Consider the following 16,445-nt stretch of genomic DNA (forward strand, 5'->3'; position numbering starts at 1 on the left):
ACACACACACACACACACACACACACACCAATAAACGATCATCTTCAACGTGGCAGGTTTTGGTGAAACGAGGGATCGCGGAGGTTCACCCTTGGAACCTGAACATGCAGATAGGCAAGACAGTCTTCTACTCTGGCCAGTTCCCAGTCGTCCAGGACTGCCTCTACCGCCATCTCAGAAGCTCGAGGTTTCTGCTTTTTGGAGACTTGGACGAGATCTTCGTCCCCAAAATGCAGCGCACGCTACTTCCGGTTTTGTCGGAAGTCTTTGAGAAAGTGGGTCTGTGGGTGATTGTGTGTGTGTGTGTGTGTGTGTGTGTGTGTGTGTGTGTGTGTGTGTGTGTGTGTGTGTGTGTGTGTGTGTGTGTGTGTGTGTGTGTGTGTTGGCCGGCTGATTGGTTGGTTTTGTTGATTGGTTCCTTGCCATGGTTGGTTGGGCAGTTGTTCGGATTTTTTTTTTTTTTTTAATTATTGAATGCTGTTGTTGATATTGTGAATGCTCTGACCATAATTTGCTGCTGCTGTTGTTATTGTTGTTATAAGTATATGTATGTACCACACACACACACACACACACACACACACACACACACATACGCACACATTCATACACACTACGCGGGCGGTGGGGGGGGGGGGCGCACACACACACACACACACACACACACACACACACACACACACACGTCCTCACAAACACACCTCACACACACTCAAACACACACACACTCTCTCTCTCCCTCTCTCTCTGTCACACACACACACACACACACACACACACACACACACACACACACACAATCACACACACACAATCACACACACACACGTACATCCCTTCCTTCTTTCCTTCATTCATTCATTCATTCATTCTTTCCTTCCTTCCTTCCTTCCTTCCTTCCTTCCAGACACCAAAATGCGGCGCCCACCTCTTCAGAAACGTCATGTTCAACCTGAAGCTGCCACAGGAGCCGCCACCCCCTGACTTGGACCCGTCCAGATTCTGGCAGGTCTTCAACCTGACCACCCTCACCCACGTGGTTCGAGAGTCCAAGCCCTGGATGATTCACCGCCGTTCCAAACCTGCTGTGGACCCACGCAAAGTCTTGACTGTGGCAGTACATGAGGTCTACAGGTATCGCTCAGGTTGGTTTCTGTGGGGAAGGGGGGAGGGATGGGGGTGGGGGGGTGTAAGAGGGGGGAGGGGTAAGGGGTTGGGGATGTGGACGGTGTGTGTGTTATATTGTATGTGTGGTGTGTGTTGTATTGTGTGGTGTGTTTGTGTGTGCTTGTTTGTGTGTGTTTCGAATGCGTGTTTATGTCCGTGACTTTCTCCGAAAATACTTTGGCTAAAAGAATGCTGAAGGAAAATAATAAGTTCCTTCCAGACAAATTGTAAGTATAATGGCAATGCACTTCTGGGAATGAAGAAGGCTGTGCCGGTCGGGTGTAATCCCGGGGACCGCCACGGTAGCCGGATTGGCCAAGCTGGAGATGCGAACACACCAGTGGACTGCGCCCCATCTCCCCTATCAAGTTAACAGAACATCCCTCAGTAGCCCAACTGAATTGCGCCCAACAGCAACCTCCCACAACACGACAGTTTTCATCAACATACTGATGTTGGTCGTTAAGTGGAAGAAGAAGAAGTTTCAGTTTCAGTTTCAGTTTCAGTAGCTCAAGGAGGCGTCACTGCGTTCGGACAAATCCATATATGCTACACCACATCTGCCAAGCAGATGCCTGACCAGCGGCGTAACCCAACGCGCTTAGTCAGGCCTTGAGAAAAAAAAGGTGAATAAATAATAGATAAGCGTACATAAATAAGTAAATAAATAAATAAATAATAATAAGAAGAAGCCAGACATGTTAAGTTCATTTTACTCTCTTTTTTTCCGAACCAAGTGTGGTTTGGATTGAGTTGATATGGTCCACACGTACGTACTTGCTTTGCATTGCGTCATGTTGTGTTGGGTGACGCGCAGAGTTGGGTTACCTTGCCTTATTAAGTATGGGTCATGTTGTGCTTGCCTTGTTTTTTGTTGTTGCTGTTTTCAGTTTGTTTGTTTGTCTGTTTTATTGTTTGGTGGTTTTTCTTCTTTCGCTGCCCCATCATCTGCATGCACCGTTTCAGTGGCATTACTCCCACGCCGCTCATTCCGAGTTCCCCCCCCCCACTCCCCCCATACACAGCCACACCCGGGTTCGTCTGTCGCAGTCTCAGTACCGGCAGTCCACAAGGAGCCATCGATGTTAGGTCGCCAGGAGGTCACACACCAGAGGAGTCTCTGCACTGCTGCTGAGTCACTTCGGTGGTGTTCGGTAGTGCCTGTTCTAATTTAACGTACTTAGGACACCACCTAGGTATTCTGAGCCTCCTACTGACGACTATAATGGCTTAGTCGCGGAGCCAGACTGAGTGAGAGTCTCCCGCAGATTCGTTTTTGTTGTTTTGTTGTTGCTGCTGCTGATTTTGTTGTTGTTGCTGTATTGTTTATTATATGCGAGTGTATACCGATGTGGTTGCAGCTGTTAGTTAATTTGAATGGAAGATGGAAGTGCAGAATGTGTACGGTTCATGCACGATGGAAATGCAGTACAAATATGTAAGCGTTAATTCTCGTCTTCCACAAGGCTGCGTCCGTATCAGCATCACGACTGCGCAGCCGATAGATTCAAATAAACAACTCATCACTGAAACTGATATGAACAGAAACTTTCTTCACCTTTTCTTTCTTTTCTTTTCTGCTGTACAGGTTTTAACGAATGCGGTAGGCTATGGATCCGCAAATGGTACAGCGCCAGTAGGTTCAAATAAATAACTTATCTCTGAAACTGATACGAACAGAATATTTATTCACCAGTCTGGCTCCGCGACTAAGCCAGCCATTATTGTCGTTAGTAGGGGGCTTAGTAGGTGGTGTCCTAGGTACGTTGAATCAGAACAGACACCACTGAACACCACCGAAGTGACTCAGCAGCAGTGCAGAGTCTCCTCTGGTGTGTGGCCTCCTGGCGACCTAACATCGATGGTTCTCTGCGGACTGCCGACGGTGGAACTGTGACGAACGAGCTCGGGTGTGGCCGTGTATGGGGGAATCTAAATTAGCGGCGTGGGAGTAATGCCACTGAAATGGTGTAGATGATGGGGCAGCAAAAAAAAAAAAAAAAAAAAAAAAAAAAAAATCTTCACCTTTTTTTTTCTGCTGTACAGGTTTTCGAGAATGCACGATGGATCCGCAGATGGGACTTCTTCACCACTACAGGTTTATAGTCAACCCGACTTCTCCGTACATGAAGGATACTCACCTGTACGCCTACACCAGAGAAATCATTGACGGAACAAAGATACTGCTCCATCACTTGAATCAAACAGTCAGCAAGCCATTCCCATAACATGCCTAATTGTTTGTAGTGGTAGCTGTTCTTCTTCAGTTATGAATGAATGAATGAATGAATGGTGATGATATGTAGCGCCTATCCTCGGTCGGAGACCAAGTTCAAAGCGCTCGACAAACTCTGTCGGGGTCATTTGTACGCCAGGCTACCTGCGTGGGTAGAGCCGACTGACGGCTGTCACTGGGCGTTCATCATTCGATTTGTTTTGTTTTGTTTGTTGTTATGTCAATGTTCGGTTTATGTAATTTATTCAGTGCTGGGAAGAAAACACAACTTAAATTCATAAAACTTGGAAAAAGTGTGTAACCTTCGTTACATCTAAAACATACTTGTCACTATGTTAAAGTTTGATTTGTTTTGTGCAAATCATCATCAGCGCGCGCGCGCGCGTGTGTGTGTGTGTGTGTGTGCGTGCATCGGTGAGCGTTTTTGCGTGTTTCGGAGACATCGTTAGACTGAAGTTGTGATTCAATGAGTATGTATTGTTATTGTATCCTCAACACCCCAAATGAGGCAAAAGGATTGAATTTCTTTGAATCTTTTTTAGTCCGTCTGATGAATGACGTCATCTACTGCCAGTCCGACTGATTACGCCACATAATCCCTATGGGGTTAATACGTCATCTGGCAGTCGCTGTGTTTTCTTCTTCTTAGCAGTTGGTTTGTGCTATGGTTGTTGTTCCTTTGATTTCTGATAGTATTCTGCCGTTTATGGAATGATATCCATCATTGTTGTCTGTATATATCGCGGTGATTTTTTTCGTAAATTATTGTCATACCATGACTTCAAAAATTTTAAATCATTGTCAACACCAAATTTCATGAATAATTTATCTCCATATGAATTTTCTTAATTATATATAAATATATATATATAGAATGGATATGTGTGTGTGTGATGCGTATAATGTGTGTGGGTATAATGGTCGACTTTGCTGAAATTATCGTTCGTGGCTTTAGCGTGGTGGCGTTGTAATCATCTGGGGTTTATGTTTCTCTTTCGCTTCTGTCATTCTACTTGTATTGTGCGTAGTGCTACGTCGATCATAATGTTCCTTTGCTAGCCCCATTCCTGTTCCTTGGCACCTGCATCATACCCAGTGGTGTGTATGGGTGCTCCAGTCGAAGAGGTCCTCCATCCTCATCCTCATCCATCCTCATTCCCTTGACCGCTGGGGTCGTTGGGGGGACATGAGGAAGATGTCATAGCTCGCCACGCCGTTCTGTTGGCAGCTGTCGTGAGGAGATCTGGCATCGTCATTTTGGTCCATTCCTTGACGTTGTCGGACCAGATCATAAGTACCCAAATGACGGTTTTCGGGGCAAACAATAGGAAATCTCCCAACGACACGAGTCCTTCAAGGCGACTGACAAAACATCGTTTGCAAACAACACTTTTTGGAATCAGACTACCAGTCTATGATATCAGTTAATACTATAACAGGTACATTTCACATTCATAATAGCTCAAGATTCGTCTTCAATTGGTCGTGCTCTCAATTGGTTCTTGTATGATTCTGTCATGCAATTATGTCGTGCAGAATCCGCATCAAAGTTTTAATATGGTTCAAAACAGAAGTGCCTCAGATCATTCACAGGTTAAGTACAGGGTATACCTGCAAAGCACTGTCTACATATGGTTCCGTGTTCACATGGCTGTATTTTCATGTTTATCAGAGGCCCCAGGGCTAAAATTAACCACCGTCGTATGTCGTCATATGTTCATAGCACTACGATCAGTTGTAAAATGTTGGTCACCAAACACATGGCACTTTTTGATAGTTTTTCTTTCATGTGTGATAATAACATGATGCGCTCACAAATACCATAGTATGGATGAAGGTTTTCCTTTCTTCGTGTTCTGAGGCTCAATGTATTAATCATGTGCAATTCAGAAACAAGACAAAGCGAATGAAACTTTTTGATGCACCAGTAACTCTTTGGACATGGAAGAACCAGCATTGACCCTAAAGCGAATTAAGGGTATGAGAGAGCCCCACTCTTAAAAACACACAAACATGCTGTTCCAATGCAACTGACGTTCACTCTTTTAGAAAAAAAAGAGAAGCAGAGACGGAGAGAGAGAGAGAGAGATTGCAAATCATTTATAAAATAATTAGTAGGCCATATCCGTTCATAAAGGACATATAAGCACATCACACTGGAGTCGTTACATGTTATACAGAGAGAGGGAGGGAAGGGGTGCAACTGTGTTGCAGACCCAAGGTTCAAATTAAATCCCTTGACAAGCATTGGAATAAGCCAAAAGAAACTGTTCTGTTTTGTCTGTTTTTTTCCTCTCAATTGTTTGAAGCAGAAAAGTATTTTTGAATCAAAGTGAATTGAATATTTTGTCACATGCAGTCATATTCAATTGTGTCAGTGAAAGAAACAGTAAAACTAAGAATCAAACCATAAAATGTTATATTAACACCGTAATTACAGATCACCATATGGACATGAAAATGGTCTCAATTAGTTCCAGAACACCAACAGCAATGTCGGTACTGCTATTACAAAACTATGCCTCCACCCCCCTCAAAAACGAAAGAAGAAAAAGCAGTAACAATAATACTGACAAACAAAATTGTGGCTGTTCTGGAAAAGAAAGCAAAATATAATTCCTTTCGTGTCTATATATATGTGCTGTTCTATGACTGCAAGTAAATGTGACATGGTACGTGAGTGATAATTTTGGTTGATTCTAGATTTTTGGAGGCAGTGGTACTGAGATGCAGGGGCAGTTGGGCATGTCTGGGCATCAAACGGCATACAGCAGTTGTTTCCCTTAACAGTTGGATACCACAAGGGAAAAAATAAAAATAAATTCTTCGTATGATTTTGCAAGCAAAGCTGCAACTACCGTTTTTACTTCTGTAGATTACTCCTGCAGGAACTTAAGTGTTTGAATACTTTGATGACCATTTTTTCTTCTGTCATTTTGGCAGCAATTCTCTATGAGGTTGGGGGGGGGGGGGGGGGTAATATTTCCATAATCCATCAACTGACTGCTGACATGAATTACACAAACCTGCCAAAACTTTTGCAGATTTGTGAGGAATACTTTTTAACAAGTGAGAGAAATAAATGAAAGTAAAAAGTGTGGCCTTTTGTGTTTCCACATGAAACTTCAAAATCAAACTAGCATACAGTGTGGTCTCTGCAATGTAAGTGATTCGTGTTTGATCTAATGAGGCGTGAATATAATTTTCTCACTGTACTAACTGCCAAACTTCTGTTTAATTTTTCTTTTCTTTCCCAGGCATGACCAGTGGACTTGAAACTCAAAGTTCTATCAATTCATCAGCTCAACGAGTATACAAAACGCAGACATGCCAGTCTGCACTAAATGCAGGACGAGTATACACAAAGCAGACATGCCAGTCTGCACAAAATGCAGGACGATCGTCAGCTTTGAATTCAGTCATTGGGGCAACTGTGAAATAGTCTTGAGAGCACACCTCCCCCCCCCCACCCCCCTTTTTTTTTAGAAAAGATCTTTAGATGAGAAGGGTGCACTGTAATGCTGAACAGAAGAAATTCTGCCTCAACAGGAAGGTCAGATGATCTGAATTCACAGGGTCTGTTTATATGCATGTTGGACCTTCTGCTTGTGTACACACACAAAGGAGTTTAAGGCACTAGTTTTCTCTAGTTTTGGAACCTGTACAGAGTACATACTGAGATGCTCAAAATTATGGACAATTGCAAGCATAGGTTGAGAGTGTAATGTTCACACATACACGTGCACACATTCACCATCATCACATGCTCATGCTCATACACACATATCAAGGTTTACAACACAATCAACAACAAATGTCATCTCAGGGTGAAAGACACACTGAGACACAAACACCAAATGCACGTACATGTACAGTTACACACCTGCACACCAAAACCAAGGCTGTGCAAACATTTGCATATAAGAACACCACATGTATGTTTACAACACAATGACAAATGCCATCTCAGGTTGAAAGACACAGAAACACAAACACCAAATGCACGTACACACACGCACAGTTATACACACACCAAAACCAAGGCTATGCATATTTGTGTATATTTTATTGAGTCCACAGTTCACACTCGCACTCACACACAGCTGATATCAGCAAATGAATGCATCGCTTCAGGATTATTTCATAACCAGTCCGTTTCCTATGGCAAACACCTCAGTTCCATTCCAAAAGTGAGAACCGTTTAACATAAATCGTCGTCATCAAACAGGTCACCAAACCCTGAAACAAAATATACACACAATAGGGGTAACATTCAAGCCTCAAACAGGATGGTATATATATTTTTTATGGTTTCTTCTTGCCGAGGATGACAACTTATATTGCAAATATACTTTGCAGCATGTATGCGTTAACTGAGCAGTATTTGTTGTAGTCAGTACTGATATAAAACCAGATGGGTCAGAAATTTCAATAGCACTCTGGGTGTAACAACAGTTTAGAGGCAGAAACACTGCTCATATTTATCACTGCATCAGCAAATCTGTTGTCAAGTCCCAAATACAAGAAAGAAAATTCAGATCGAGACAGATTGCACATACAGAAAATATCTATGATCATAATGTGACAGCAAAAATACAACTAAAAACAACAAAAACAATAATAATACTGTAAAATTATTTTTCAAAATAATAATCATGATGATGATGCACTTTTATAAAGTGCTTACACTCTGGCTGTATGCATATTAAAATCAAATCAAGAGCATGTTTAAAATGTACATTTTGACCTAACGTTCAATACTCCACATTATTAACAGGTATAGAAATCCAGTTTGGTTTCAATTATATGTAAACTGGTGATGGCTAAAAGTAAGTGGGAAAATGTTACTTTAAATTGAAAGAAAGGAAAAAATTACCAAAATTGTAAAATTGTTAAAACTGACAACATAACCACAGTAATATAAGACAATTTAAGACAGATTATCATGTGTGTGTGTTTCTGTGCCTTTGTGTGAGTGGGTGTGTGAGAGACAGAGAGATAGAATGTGTGTGTGTGTGCCTGTGTGTGTGTGTGTGTGTGTGTGTGCATGTACGTGTATGTGCATGCATGCATGCATGTATGTTAAGTGTGCACACATGCATACATACATGCATGTTTGTTTTTTTCTAGTGAGAACCTGGTGTAAGCCTGAGTATTGCCAGTGAGTGTTCTCTGCCATCTTCACAATGTCTTAAAACATCAGACACATTAGGGTGACTAATGATCTCTAATCAAAACTCAGGGTCAAAACAACATGCAAAAACTGAGAGTACAAGTTAACAGAAACCATCACCAGCTATGGACCAGTTCTCCCTTGGGGCCTTTTCTCTTTCCTGGGTTTTTTTTTTTTTTTTTTTTTTTTCCCTGAACAATTTTTAATCTAGCTGAAAAGGAAACAGAGAATGTTTATGCAATGCATGTTTGTATGTTTATGCAATGCATGTTTGTGTGTGTGTGTGTGTGTGTGTGTGTTCATGAGCATGATAGTATACTGTCTGGAGCCCAAGCACATGCGTACCATACAGTGTACATGTATGCACATCATCAACACAGATGCATCTGTGTGGACATTAGTCCGAGCGTGCACGTGGGCGTGTAACTTCATTTCACCAGAACGGAAGCAGTGACTTACTGTTGAAGAAGTGCTCGTGCACCACTGGCGGGACTTTGACTTACTGTTGAAGAAGTGCTCATGCACCACTGGCGGGACTTTGACTTACTGTTGAAGAAGTGCTCATGCACCACTGGCGGGACTTTGACTTACTGTTGAAGAAGTGCTCATGCACCACAGGCGGGACTTTGACTTACTGTTGAAGTGCCCATGCACCACTGGCGGGACTTTGACTTACTGTTGAAGAAGTGCTCATGCACCACAGGCGGGACTTTGACTTACTGTTGAAGAAGTGCTCATGCACCACTGGCGGGACTTTGACTTACTGTTGAAGAAGTGCTCATGCACCACTGGTGGGACTTTGACTTACTGTTGAAGAAGTGATCATGCACCACTGGCGGGACTCTCAACTCGTCGAGGGGAGATCCTGAGTGTGTGTGTGCTGGGATGAAGGATGTCCTCCCCATTGACAGCTGCATCGGTTCGTCTCCCATCTGGAAAGAGACACTGGTTCCTGTTCAGTCTACTGCTGTGTCCACTGCTAACCCTAACCCTAATCCTTATTTGTCATCATTGTCTTTTATTTATCTATTAGTAGTAGTAGTAGTAGAAGTAGTAGTAGTTCCGTACTGCTATATCCTCCTTACCCTGGCAACAATTTGCTCAGTTTCAGTAGCTCAAGGAGGCGTCACTGCGTTTGGGCAAATCCATATACACTACACCACATCTGCCAAGCAGATGCCTGACCAGCAGCGTAACCCAACGCGCGTAGTCAGGCCTTGAGGAAAAAAAAAGTGAATAAATAATAGTTAAGCTTACATAAATAAATAAATAATTATAAAAAAGGCAGTAGTAATAATAATAATAAAATAATAATAATAAATAAATAAATAAATAAGACAATGATGATAAATAAGCAAATAAATGTAAAACATGAAGACACACATTCACACCTGGCAACAATTTGCTCATACATCTGATGTGGTTTGTTTGGTCTGCTGTCTATGTTTGGGGGTATGCATAGCTGTGCTCTGGGTGTTTAATTTTTGCCAGTCTTCACTTTCTAATTTTATTACTGTTCTCTTTTCTACTTTTGTCTGTATTTACTCGAAAGTGCATGTGTGTGCGTTTCTATATCCGGTTCCACTTCTGGCATTAGTATTGTTTGTTTCTTTGATGCTGCAATTCTGTGTGTACACCATTGCGAGAGTACCTCATAAGCTGCTTATTGTGCATGTTTTACTAATGCTTGTTACTGCATTCTATTGTCCCTGAATGAATTGAATTTGTTTAAATTAACCCCCCTTTTTTAATTTAAAAAAAAGTGGGAAAAGTAATAACTAAACAAGCACTGTTTTGGGGTGTGGTTTTGTGTGTTTTTTTTTTTTGGGGGGGGGGGGGGGTTGTTTGTTTTTTTAATCAGCAAGGAAAAGGAGCAAGAGACAGAGAGAAAGAATGGATTTCACCGGAAGCAACTGTCATATTTCAATTACCATTAACTCAATTCAAATAATCTTAAGTTAGCTGTTCTCTGGGTCAGGAAATGATTTTTTTTTCAATAATTTATTTCATAAATGCTATCTTGGTCAATCAACGGTTCTTTTTTTCCCTCAAAATGTCAAGGATTCATATGATATTTTATCAAATATTAAAGGATACAAATCTATACAAATACAACAAATGTCAAATCATGGCTGCAATAATACCAGAGAAGAAGAAAAAAACCAACTAACCCAACTATTTGCTCACCTCCTCTAAATCCATGTCAATGAGATCTATCAACGAAGCGCCCGCCAGGGCAGAACCGGCACCAGCATCAGCCATGATGAATTTTTTTTTACTCACCTGCAAAAACAACAGAAAGGGGTTCATTAATTCTGCCTTCCTTTCAGGAAAAGAGATTGGAGAATGCAGGCAAAGCCTAGACAATAAGTTTGCATTTTGAATAAAATCGACCAGCGCAACAGCCGAGTGGCTAAAGCGTTGGACTTTCAATCTAATGGTCCCGGGTTTGAATCTCATAATGGCGCCTGGTGGTGTTTTCCAATCTCCCAGGTCATCATGTGTGCAAACCTGCTAATGCCTGAACCACCTTCACGTGTAATGGTGTGTACACACACAGAAGACCAAATATGCATGTTAAAGATCCTGTGATCCATGTCAGCATTCAGTGGGTTATGTAAACAACATACCCAGCATGCACACCCCTGAAAACGGAGTATGGCTGCTTACATGGTGGGGTAGAAAATGCTCATACACATAAAAACCCGCTCGTGTATGTATATCAGTGAACGTGGGAGTTGCAGCCCACAAAAGAAGAAAATCAACCCAAATACCAGAAAACAACCCAAACATACCTGAGTTCACACACGCAATGAATATAATTATGTCTGTTACTGTGTAAACCCGAGTCAGGATCTTCATGTTAGCTCCCCACTTGGTGCCGGCCAGTTTCTTCATCATGGCCATCTTGCATATGGCTTTGCTCTGGGTGGTGCTAATGTGAGAAGACCAGGATAATTTCTAATTTCACATGAGGTAAGATTTAGTCAGTTGGTTTGTCAGTTCTCTCTTCGTGGCTGGTTATGGAACTGTATCGCTGAATTTGCCAGTAAGAATGTGCATCACAAAACTCTGGTCACAAATTTGTTGTTCTTCGTCACTGCTCTCTTTGCCCTCCTTGCAACTCACGGTGGGCAGAGGGAAATGCATCATGCCGTGTGATCACAGTGGGCAGAGGGAAGTGCATCATGCCGTGTGATCACAGTGGGCAGAGGGAAATGCATCGTGCCGTGTGATCACAGTGGGCAGAGGGAAATGCATCATGCCGTATGATCACGGTGAGCAGAGGGAAATGCATCATGCTGTGTGATCACAGTGGGCAGAGGGAAATGCATCATGCCGTGTGATCACAGTGGGCAGAGGGAAGTGCATCATGCCGTGTGATCACAGTGGGCAGAGGGAAGTGCATCGTGCCGTGTGATCACAGTGGGCAGAGGGAAATGCATCATGCCGTGTGATCACAGTGGGCAGAGGGAAATGCATCGTGCCGTGTGATCACGGTGAGCAGAGGGAAGTGCATCGTGCCGTGTGATCACGGTGGGCAGAGGGAAGTGCATCGTGCCGTGTGATCACAGTGGGCAGAGGGAAGTGCATCATGCCGTGTGATCACAGTGGGCAGAGGGAAATGCATCATGCCGTGTGATCACTGTGAATCTCTGAGCACTCTCATGCGCCTGTATCTTGTATGGATCACACCATGCAGTTACTTGTTTCACTTTGTGCACACACACACACACATCTTTGACATGGACAAAGCGTCTGCAGCTGTTGGTATCTTTTTTACATTTTAGAATGGGTTTATTTTGTCTGATTATTCATTGTTTGGGGGTTATTGCATTTTTTTGTTTTGAAATGTCTTCTTTTTTAACAATCGATTTGGTAGGTTTCAAGACCTGACAATTTAAGCATGTTGAAAAGATCTATACTTACTATTGTTGGTCATACAAATGCCCCCATCTCCTGTTTATTTTATCTTCTTTTTTTTTCTTTTTTTTTTTTATAAAGCAGATGTTTAAGTCTGCTTACTTTGATGCTTCCTTGAAACTGAAAGAGAAATATTGCACCTTCATGGGCATGGGCAACCAATGGCAACACGTTTCAGTAGACAATGCCAGTTTTCCTTGCCATTGGCATGGATGCATCTATTCACATAGCATGCATTATCCCCAAAGATGGAATGTGGCAACCTTAATGGGATGAAGGTGGCAGAATGGTTAAGACACCGATCTGTCCATGAGGGTCTGGGTTTGAGTTCCATTCTCGCCCTTTCTCCTAAGTTTGACTGGAAAATCAAACTGAACATCTAGTCATTCAGATGAGATGATAAACCAAGATCCCATGTGCAGCACACACTTGGCCCATTGAAAAAGAACCCAAGGCAACAAGCATGTTGTCCTCTGGCAAAATTCTGTAGAAGAAAACCACTCTGATAGGAACACAAATATATATGCATGCACTCAAGGCCTGACAAGCATGCTGGGTTATGCTGCTGTCATGCATCTACCTAGCAGATGTGGTGTAGCATACACATGGACTTGTCCAAACAGTGACACCTCCTTGATACCTTAATGGTGGGATTTAAAAACTGTCACACACACACCAAAAAAATCCCACCAAAAACTGCACCCCCATCCCCCTCCCCCCTACCAAGTACAGCAGACTCTTCAACCACAAATTTAGTTGACTGTCTGCATCCAAGAAACGACAAAGGAGGTGCTGTGGCGGAATCGGTTAGGTGTTGCACTTCTGATTCAGTGGTAAGGGTTTGATTCCCTATTTCTCCCAGGTGTTGTGTCCTTGGAAAATGCACCAATTTTCCTCACTCCACCCAGGTGTGAATGGTACCCTGACCAGATGGCTAAGGTTAACTCTCTCCATACGAACGGCGAAAGAGACGACGTTAACAGCGTTTCACCCCAGTTACCATCATCAAAATATTGCAAGCGGAAGGCTCTTATACTGAAGACATGAATGTTGACAAAGAATACCACAATTCTGACGACGGAAGCTAAAGGTTGGGTCATTCAGACACCCACTGGACATCCGAGGGGTCTGTGCAGAGGAGAAGAGAGGACTGGCCGTACTGAGTGAGTTAAAATGGTAGGAGAGGACTGGGCCCCGCCTTCCCATACTGAACCCTACACACAGTGGATATGAATTCACTTCCCCGATTACCATAAAAGGCTTTGGGACCTTTAACATTTAATACAAGAAGACATGCTGATATAGATCTACAATATTCTGACAGAAAACTCTAGTTTAAAGACAGAAGATAAAGGAGAGAAAAAAACCCTCTTTCAATGTGTACCTACCAACAGTAAATGTGCCACGAATGTGGAGCAGCAAGTGATCAGTTAGACACTCGGTTACACAATGTGCCCAAAAATGAAGTTTCCAGTTACCAAAAAATACATATTTTTTATTTCAGCACTTTTTGTCCCGTTTCAATGAATACGATTTGAAAGACAGGCTTGCAAGAAATGACATGTGCATAGACATAATGTGTATCTACTTTTAATCAACAAGCCTAAAATCAATGCCAAATGGCCCGTATCATCAAACAAAAACTAATTGACTCAAGCAACCATATGAATCTTATATTTACCATGTATAAAGATATTGTGTGCAATCCAATTCTAATCAACATTTGGGCTGAAACTTAATGCCTAATGGCCCATTTCAGGAACACAAACCAAAACTAATAGATTCAAGCCATCATATGAATTTTACTTACCACTGCACAGTTGGGAGGTAACAGAAAGAGCGGCTCTTGGGCTCGCAGACAGAACGGTTGTGTCATTGCATATAACAAATAGTATAAACAAAGCGAACAGAATGATTGGAATAATAAAAAGAGCATTTACATTTATAGATAAGGTTACTTTCTTACGGTTATATAAAACAGACCTATCCTAGAATATGGAAACACTGTATGGTACCCAACACAAATAAAGCAGTCACAAGCCATAGAACGGGCTCAAAGAAGAGCAACAAAGCTGGTCTATACGACTATAGCATAAAAGATTATTCATATCAAGAAAGATTAAAGTACTTACAACTACCATCACTTAAAGCAAGAAGAGATGTACAGAATATTAAATGGGTTTGACGACTGATGTAAACAAAGCATGCTTTTTTTGTATTCCAAAGGTAGACACTACAAGAAACAGTACAAACAAAATATTTAAACAGTATTGCAGAACAAATCTCAGAAAGTATACATTTAGTAACAGTAAAAAATTATTGGAACAAATTAACAAACAATATCAAATGTGCACTTAGTATAAATACTTTTAAGAACCTCATAGATACACACGAATTACTGACAAAAACGAAATATGGCTTTGATGGATAAAATGACTGAGCTGGTGAATGACCTGACCAACAATGTAAAGGAATAAATCTGCCAAAAATGCCTAAGTTGTATAAAACAACGCCCCAAATCCTGATCCTGATCCTGGTTTTTTGTGCATTGCAAGATGGCTGCATACTATGTAAAGCCTGAATCCATACCAAAATTTAAGTACAGTACCTACCCGTACCCCCAGGTTTCAAATTGAGCTGAAAACCACAGAAAATGGGTTGAAACATCACTGCAGGTCAACTAAATATACAATTATATTATCGCTTCAACAATGCACCAATAATATATATGTAATTTCAGACATTTCTTATGTGAGAAATAAGCCGTGACATTAATACGATTTGATAAAATAGGAGGGGTGTAAGGTTTCAAGTTAGAGATTGAAACTTACTGTTATCAGATGGGGTGTCCGCCGGAGATAGCCTCGAAGATGAACAGGCTGCCACAACCGTTGACACGTACGGACTTCGCTTTCAGTAAAACTTAAAGAAACAGGAAAAGGAAGTCATTCAGTTGCAAAAACTTTGTAAATTCTTCGAAAGAAAATATACTTTTGAATAAAATTGTGCTTTAATATAACTTTATCATCTTGTTATAGGGTTATAAAATGAAAAAAATGAAATTAAGGGTTCGGTCCGTAACAAAGAATATTACACTGACGTGAAAACGAACAAAATTATCACTGGCACCTATATGATACCAGTCATCTCCCCTACATAGTTCTGCGGGCAAATATTCAGCATTGAAAAAAGGACATGATTTTGTCTGGGGTATCAGTATAATACACCCAAAAAATGTCTAAAACCACACTGAATCGAATATTGAAAAGAAAACAAACAAAACATGACAAAACAAAAACAGCCTAATACTGTCATATCAGTGGTAGTAAATGCACTACCCTCTGTACCAGTTTAAAAACATTTAAAATTATTTTTTTTAAATCCAAGAGTACCTTTTTTTATGGGTTTTTATCTTTGACCTGCACATCCAAAACTGCATCAAAATGGTTGGTATAATTGAAAAAAATAGTTGACCGTGCCGTGACACACTGTAAATTGTCGACGGAACACGACTGAATACTGGATGGCATGCACATGCGTAACCACAGGGTAAAGCAGACAAGCGCAGAGCGAGATGAACTGTTGAACACACCGGTTGCTCGACTTAAAGGAAAAAGTGATAACGAGCATTCTTTGATTCTAAACATAAATATCGCTGAAAACTGAGAGAAAAACTGTAAAAACAAAAACAAAGATAGTGTAACTGGCTCATCAACATACATATTTCTGGTTTGCTACCTTGGCAAGTGCTACACTGGCTCACCTGTAAAATTCTGAACAACCGTGTCCTGTCTGTCGTGCGTGCTTTGCTAAAAAAGCAAACAAACTCACTCACTCACTCTCTTTTGAGCCCGAAGTTTAATCATACAGTTTTCACTTCCGTCTGTCACGTGACTTTTTCGTTCGTCATATGACGGCTATTATTAGATTGCTATATCACGTGCA

General features: G+C 41.5%; 1 protein-coding gene across 5 annotated transcripts; it reads right to left on the reverse strand.

The window, feature by feature from the left end:
• Positions 1-7,452: 7,452 nt before the first annotated feature.
• Positions 7,453-16,401, reverse strand: LOC143275344 (uncharacterized). Of its 5 annotated transcripts, none has more exons than XM_076579378.1 (6): positions 16,264-16,401; positions 15,332-15,422; positions 15,119-15,137; positions 10,764-10,859; positions 9,385-9,508; positions 7,453-7,642 (listed from the first exon to the last, which is right to left on the reverse strand). In XM_076579378.1, the coding sequence occupies exons 4-6, from the start codon at positions 10,836-10,838 to the stop codon at positions 7,605-7,607; spliced, it is 237 nt and encodes a 78-aa protein (XP_076435493.1). In that variant the 5' UTR covers positions 10,839-10,859; positions 15,119-15,137; positions 15,332-15,422; positions 16,264-16,401; the 3' UTR covers positions 7,453-7,604. The 5 variants fall into 5 exon arrangements, with proteins under 5 accessions (XP_076435493.1, XP_076435491.1, XP_076435490.1 ...); XM_076579376.1 differs by having other exon boundaries at positions 15,113-15,137; XM_076579375.1 differs by lacking the exon at positions 15,119-15,137.
• Positions 16,402-16,445: the final 44 nt, after the last annotated feature.

The sequence above is a fragment of the Babylonia areolata genome, chromosome 30, assembly GCF_041734735.1.
Source record: "Babylonia areolata isolate BAREFJ2019XMU chromosome 30, ASM4173473v1, whole genome shotgun sequence".
NCBI classification, from domain to species: Eukaryota; Metazoa; Mollusca; class Gastropoda; order Neogastropoda; family Buccinidae; genus Babylonia; species Babylonia areolata.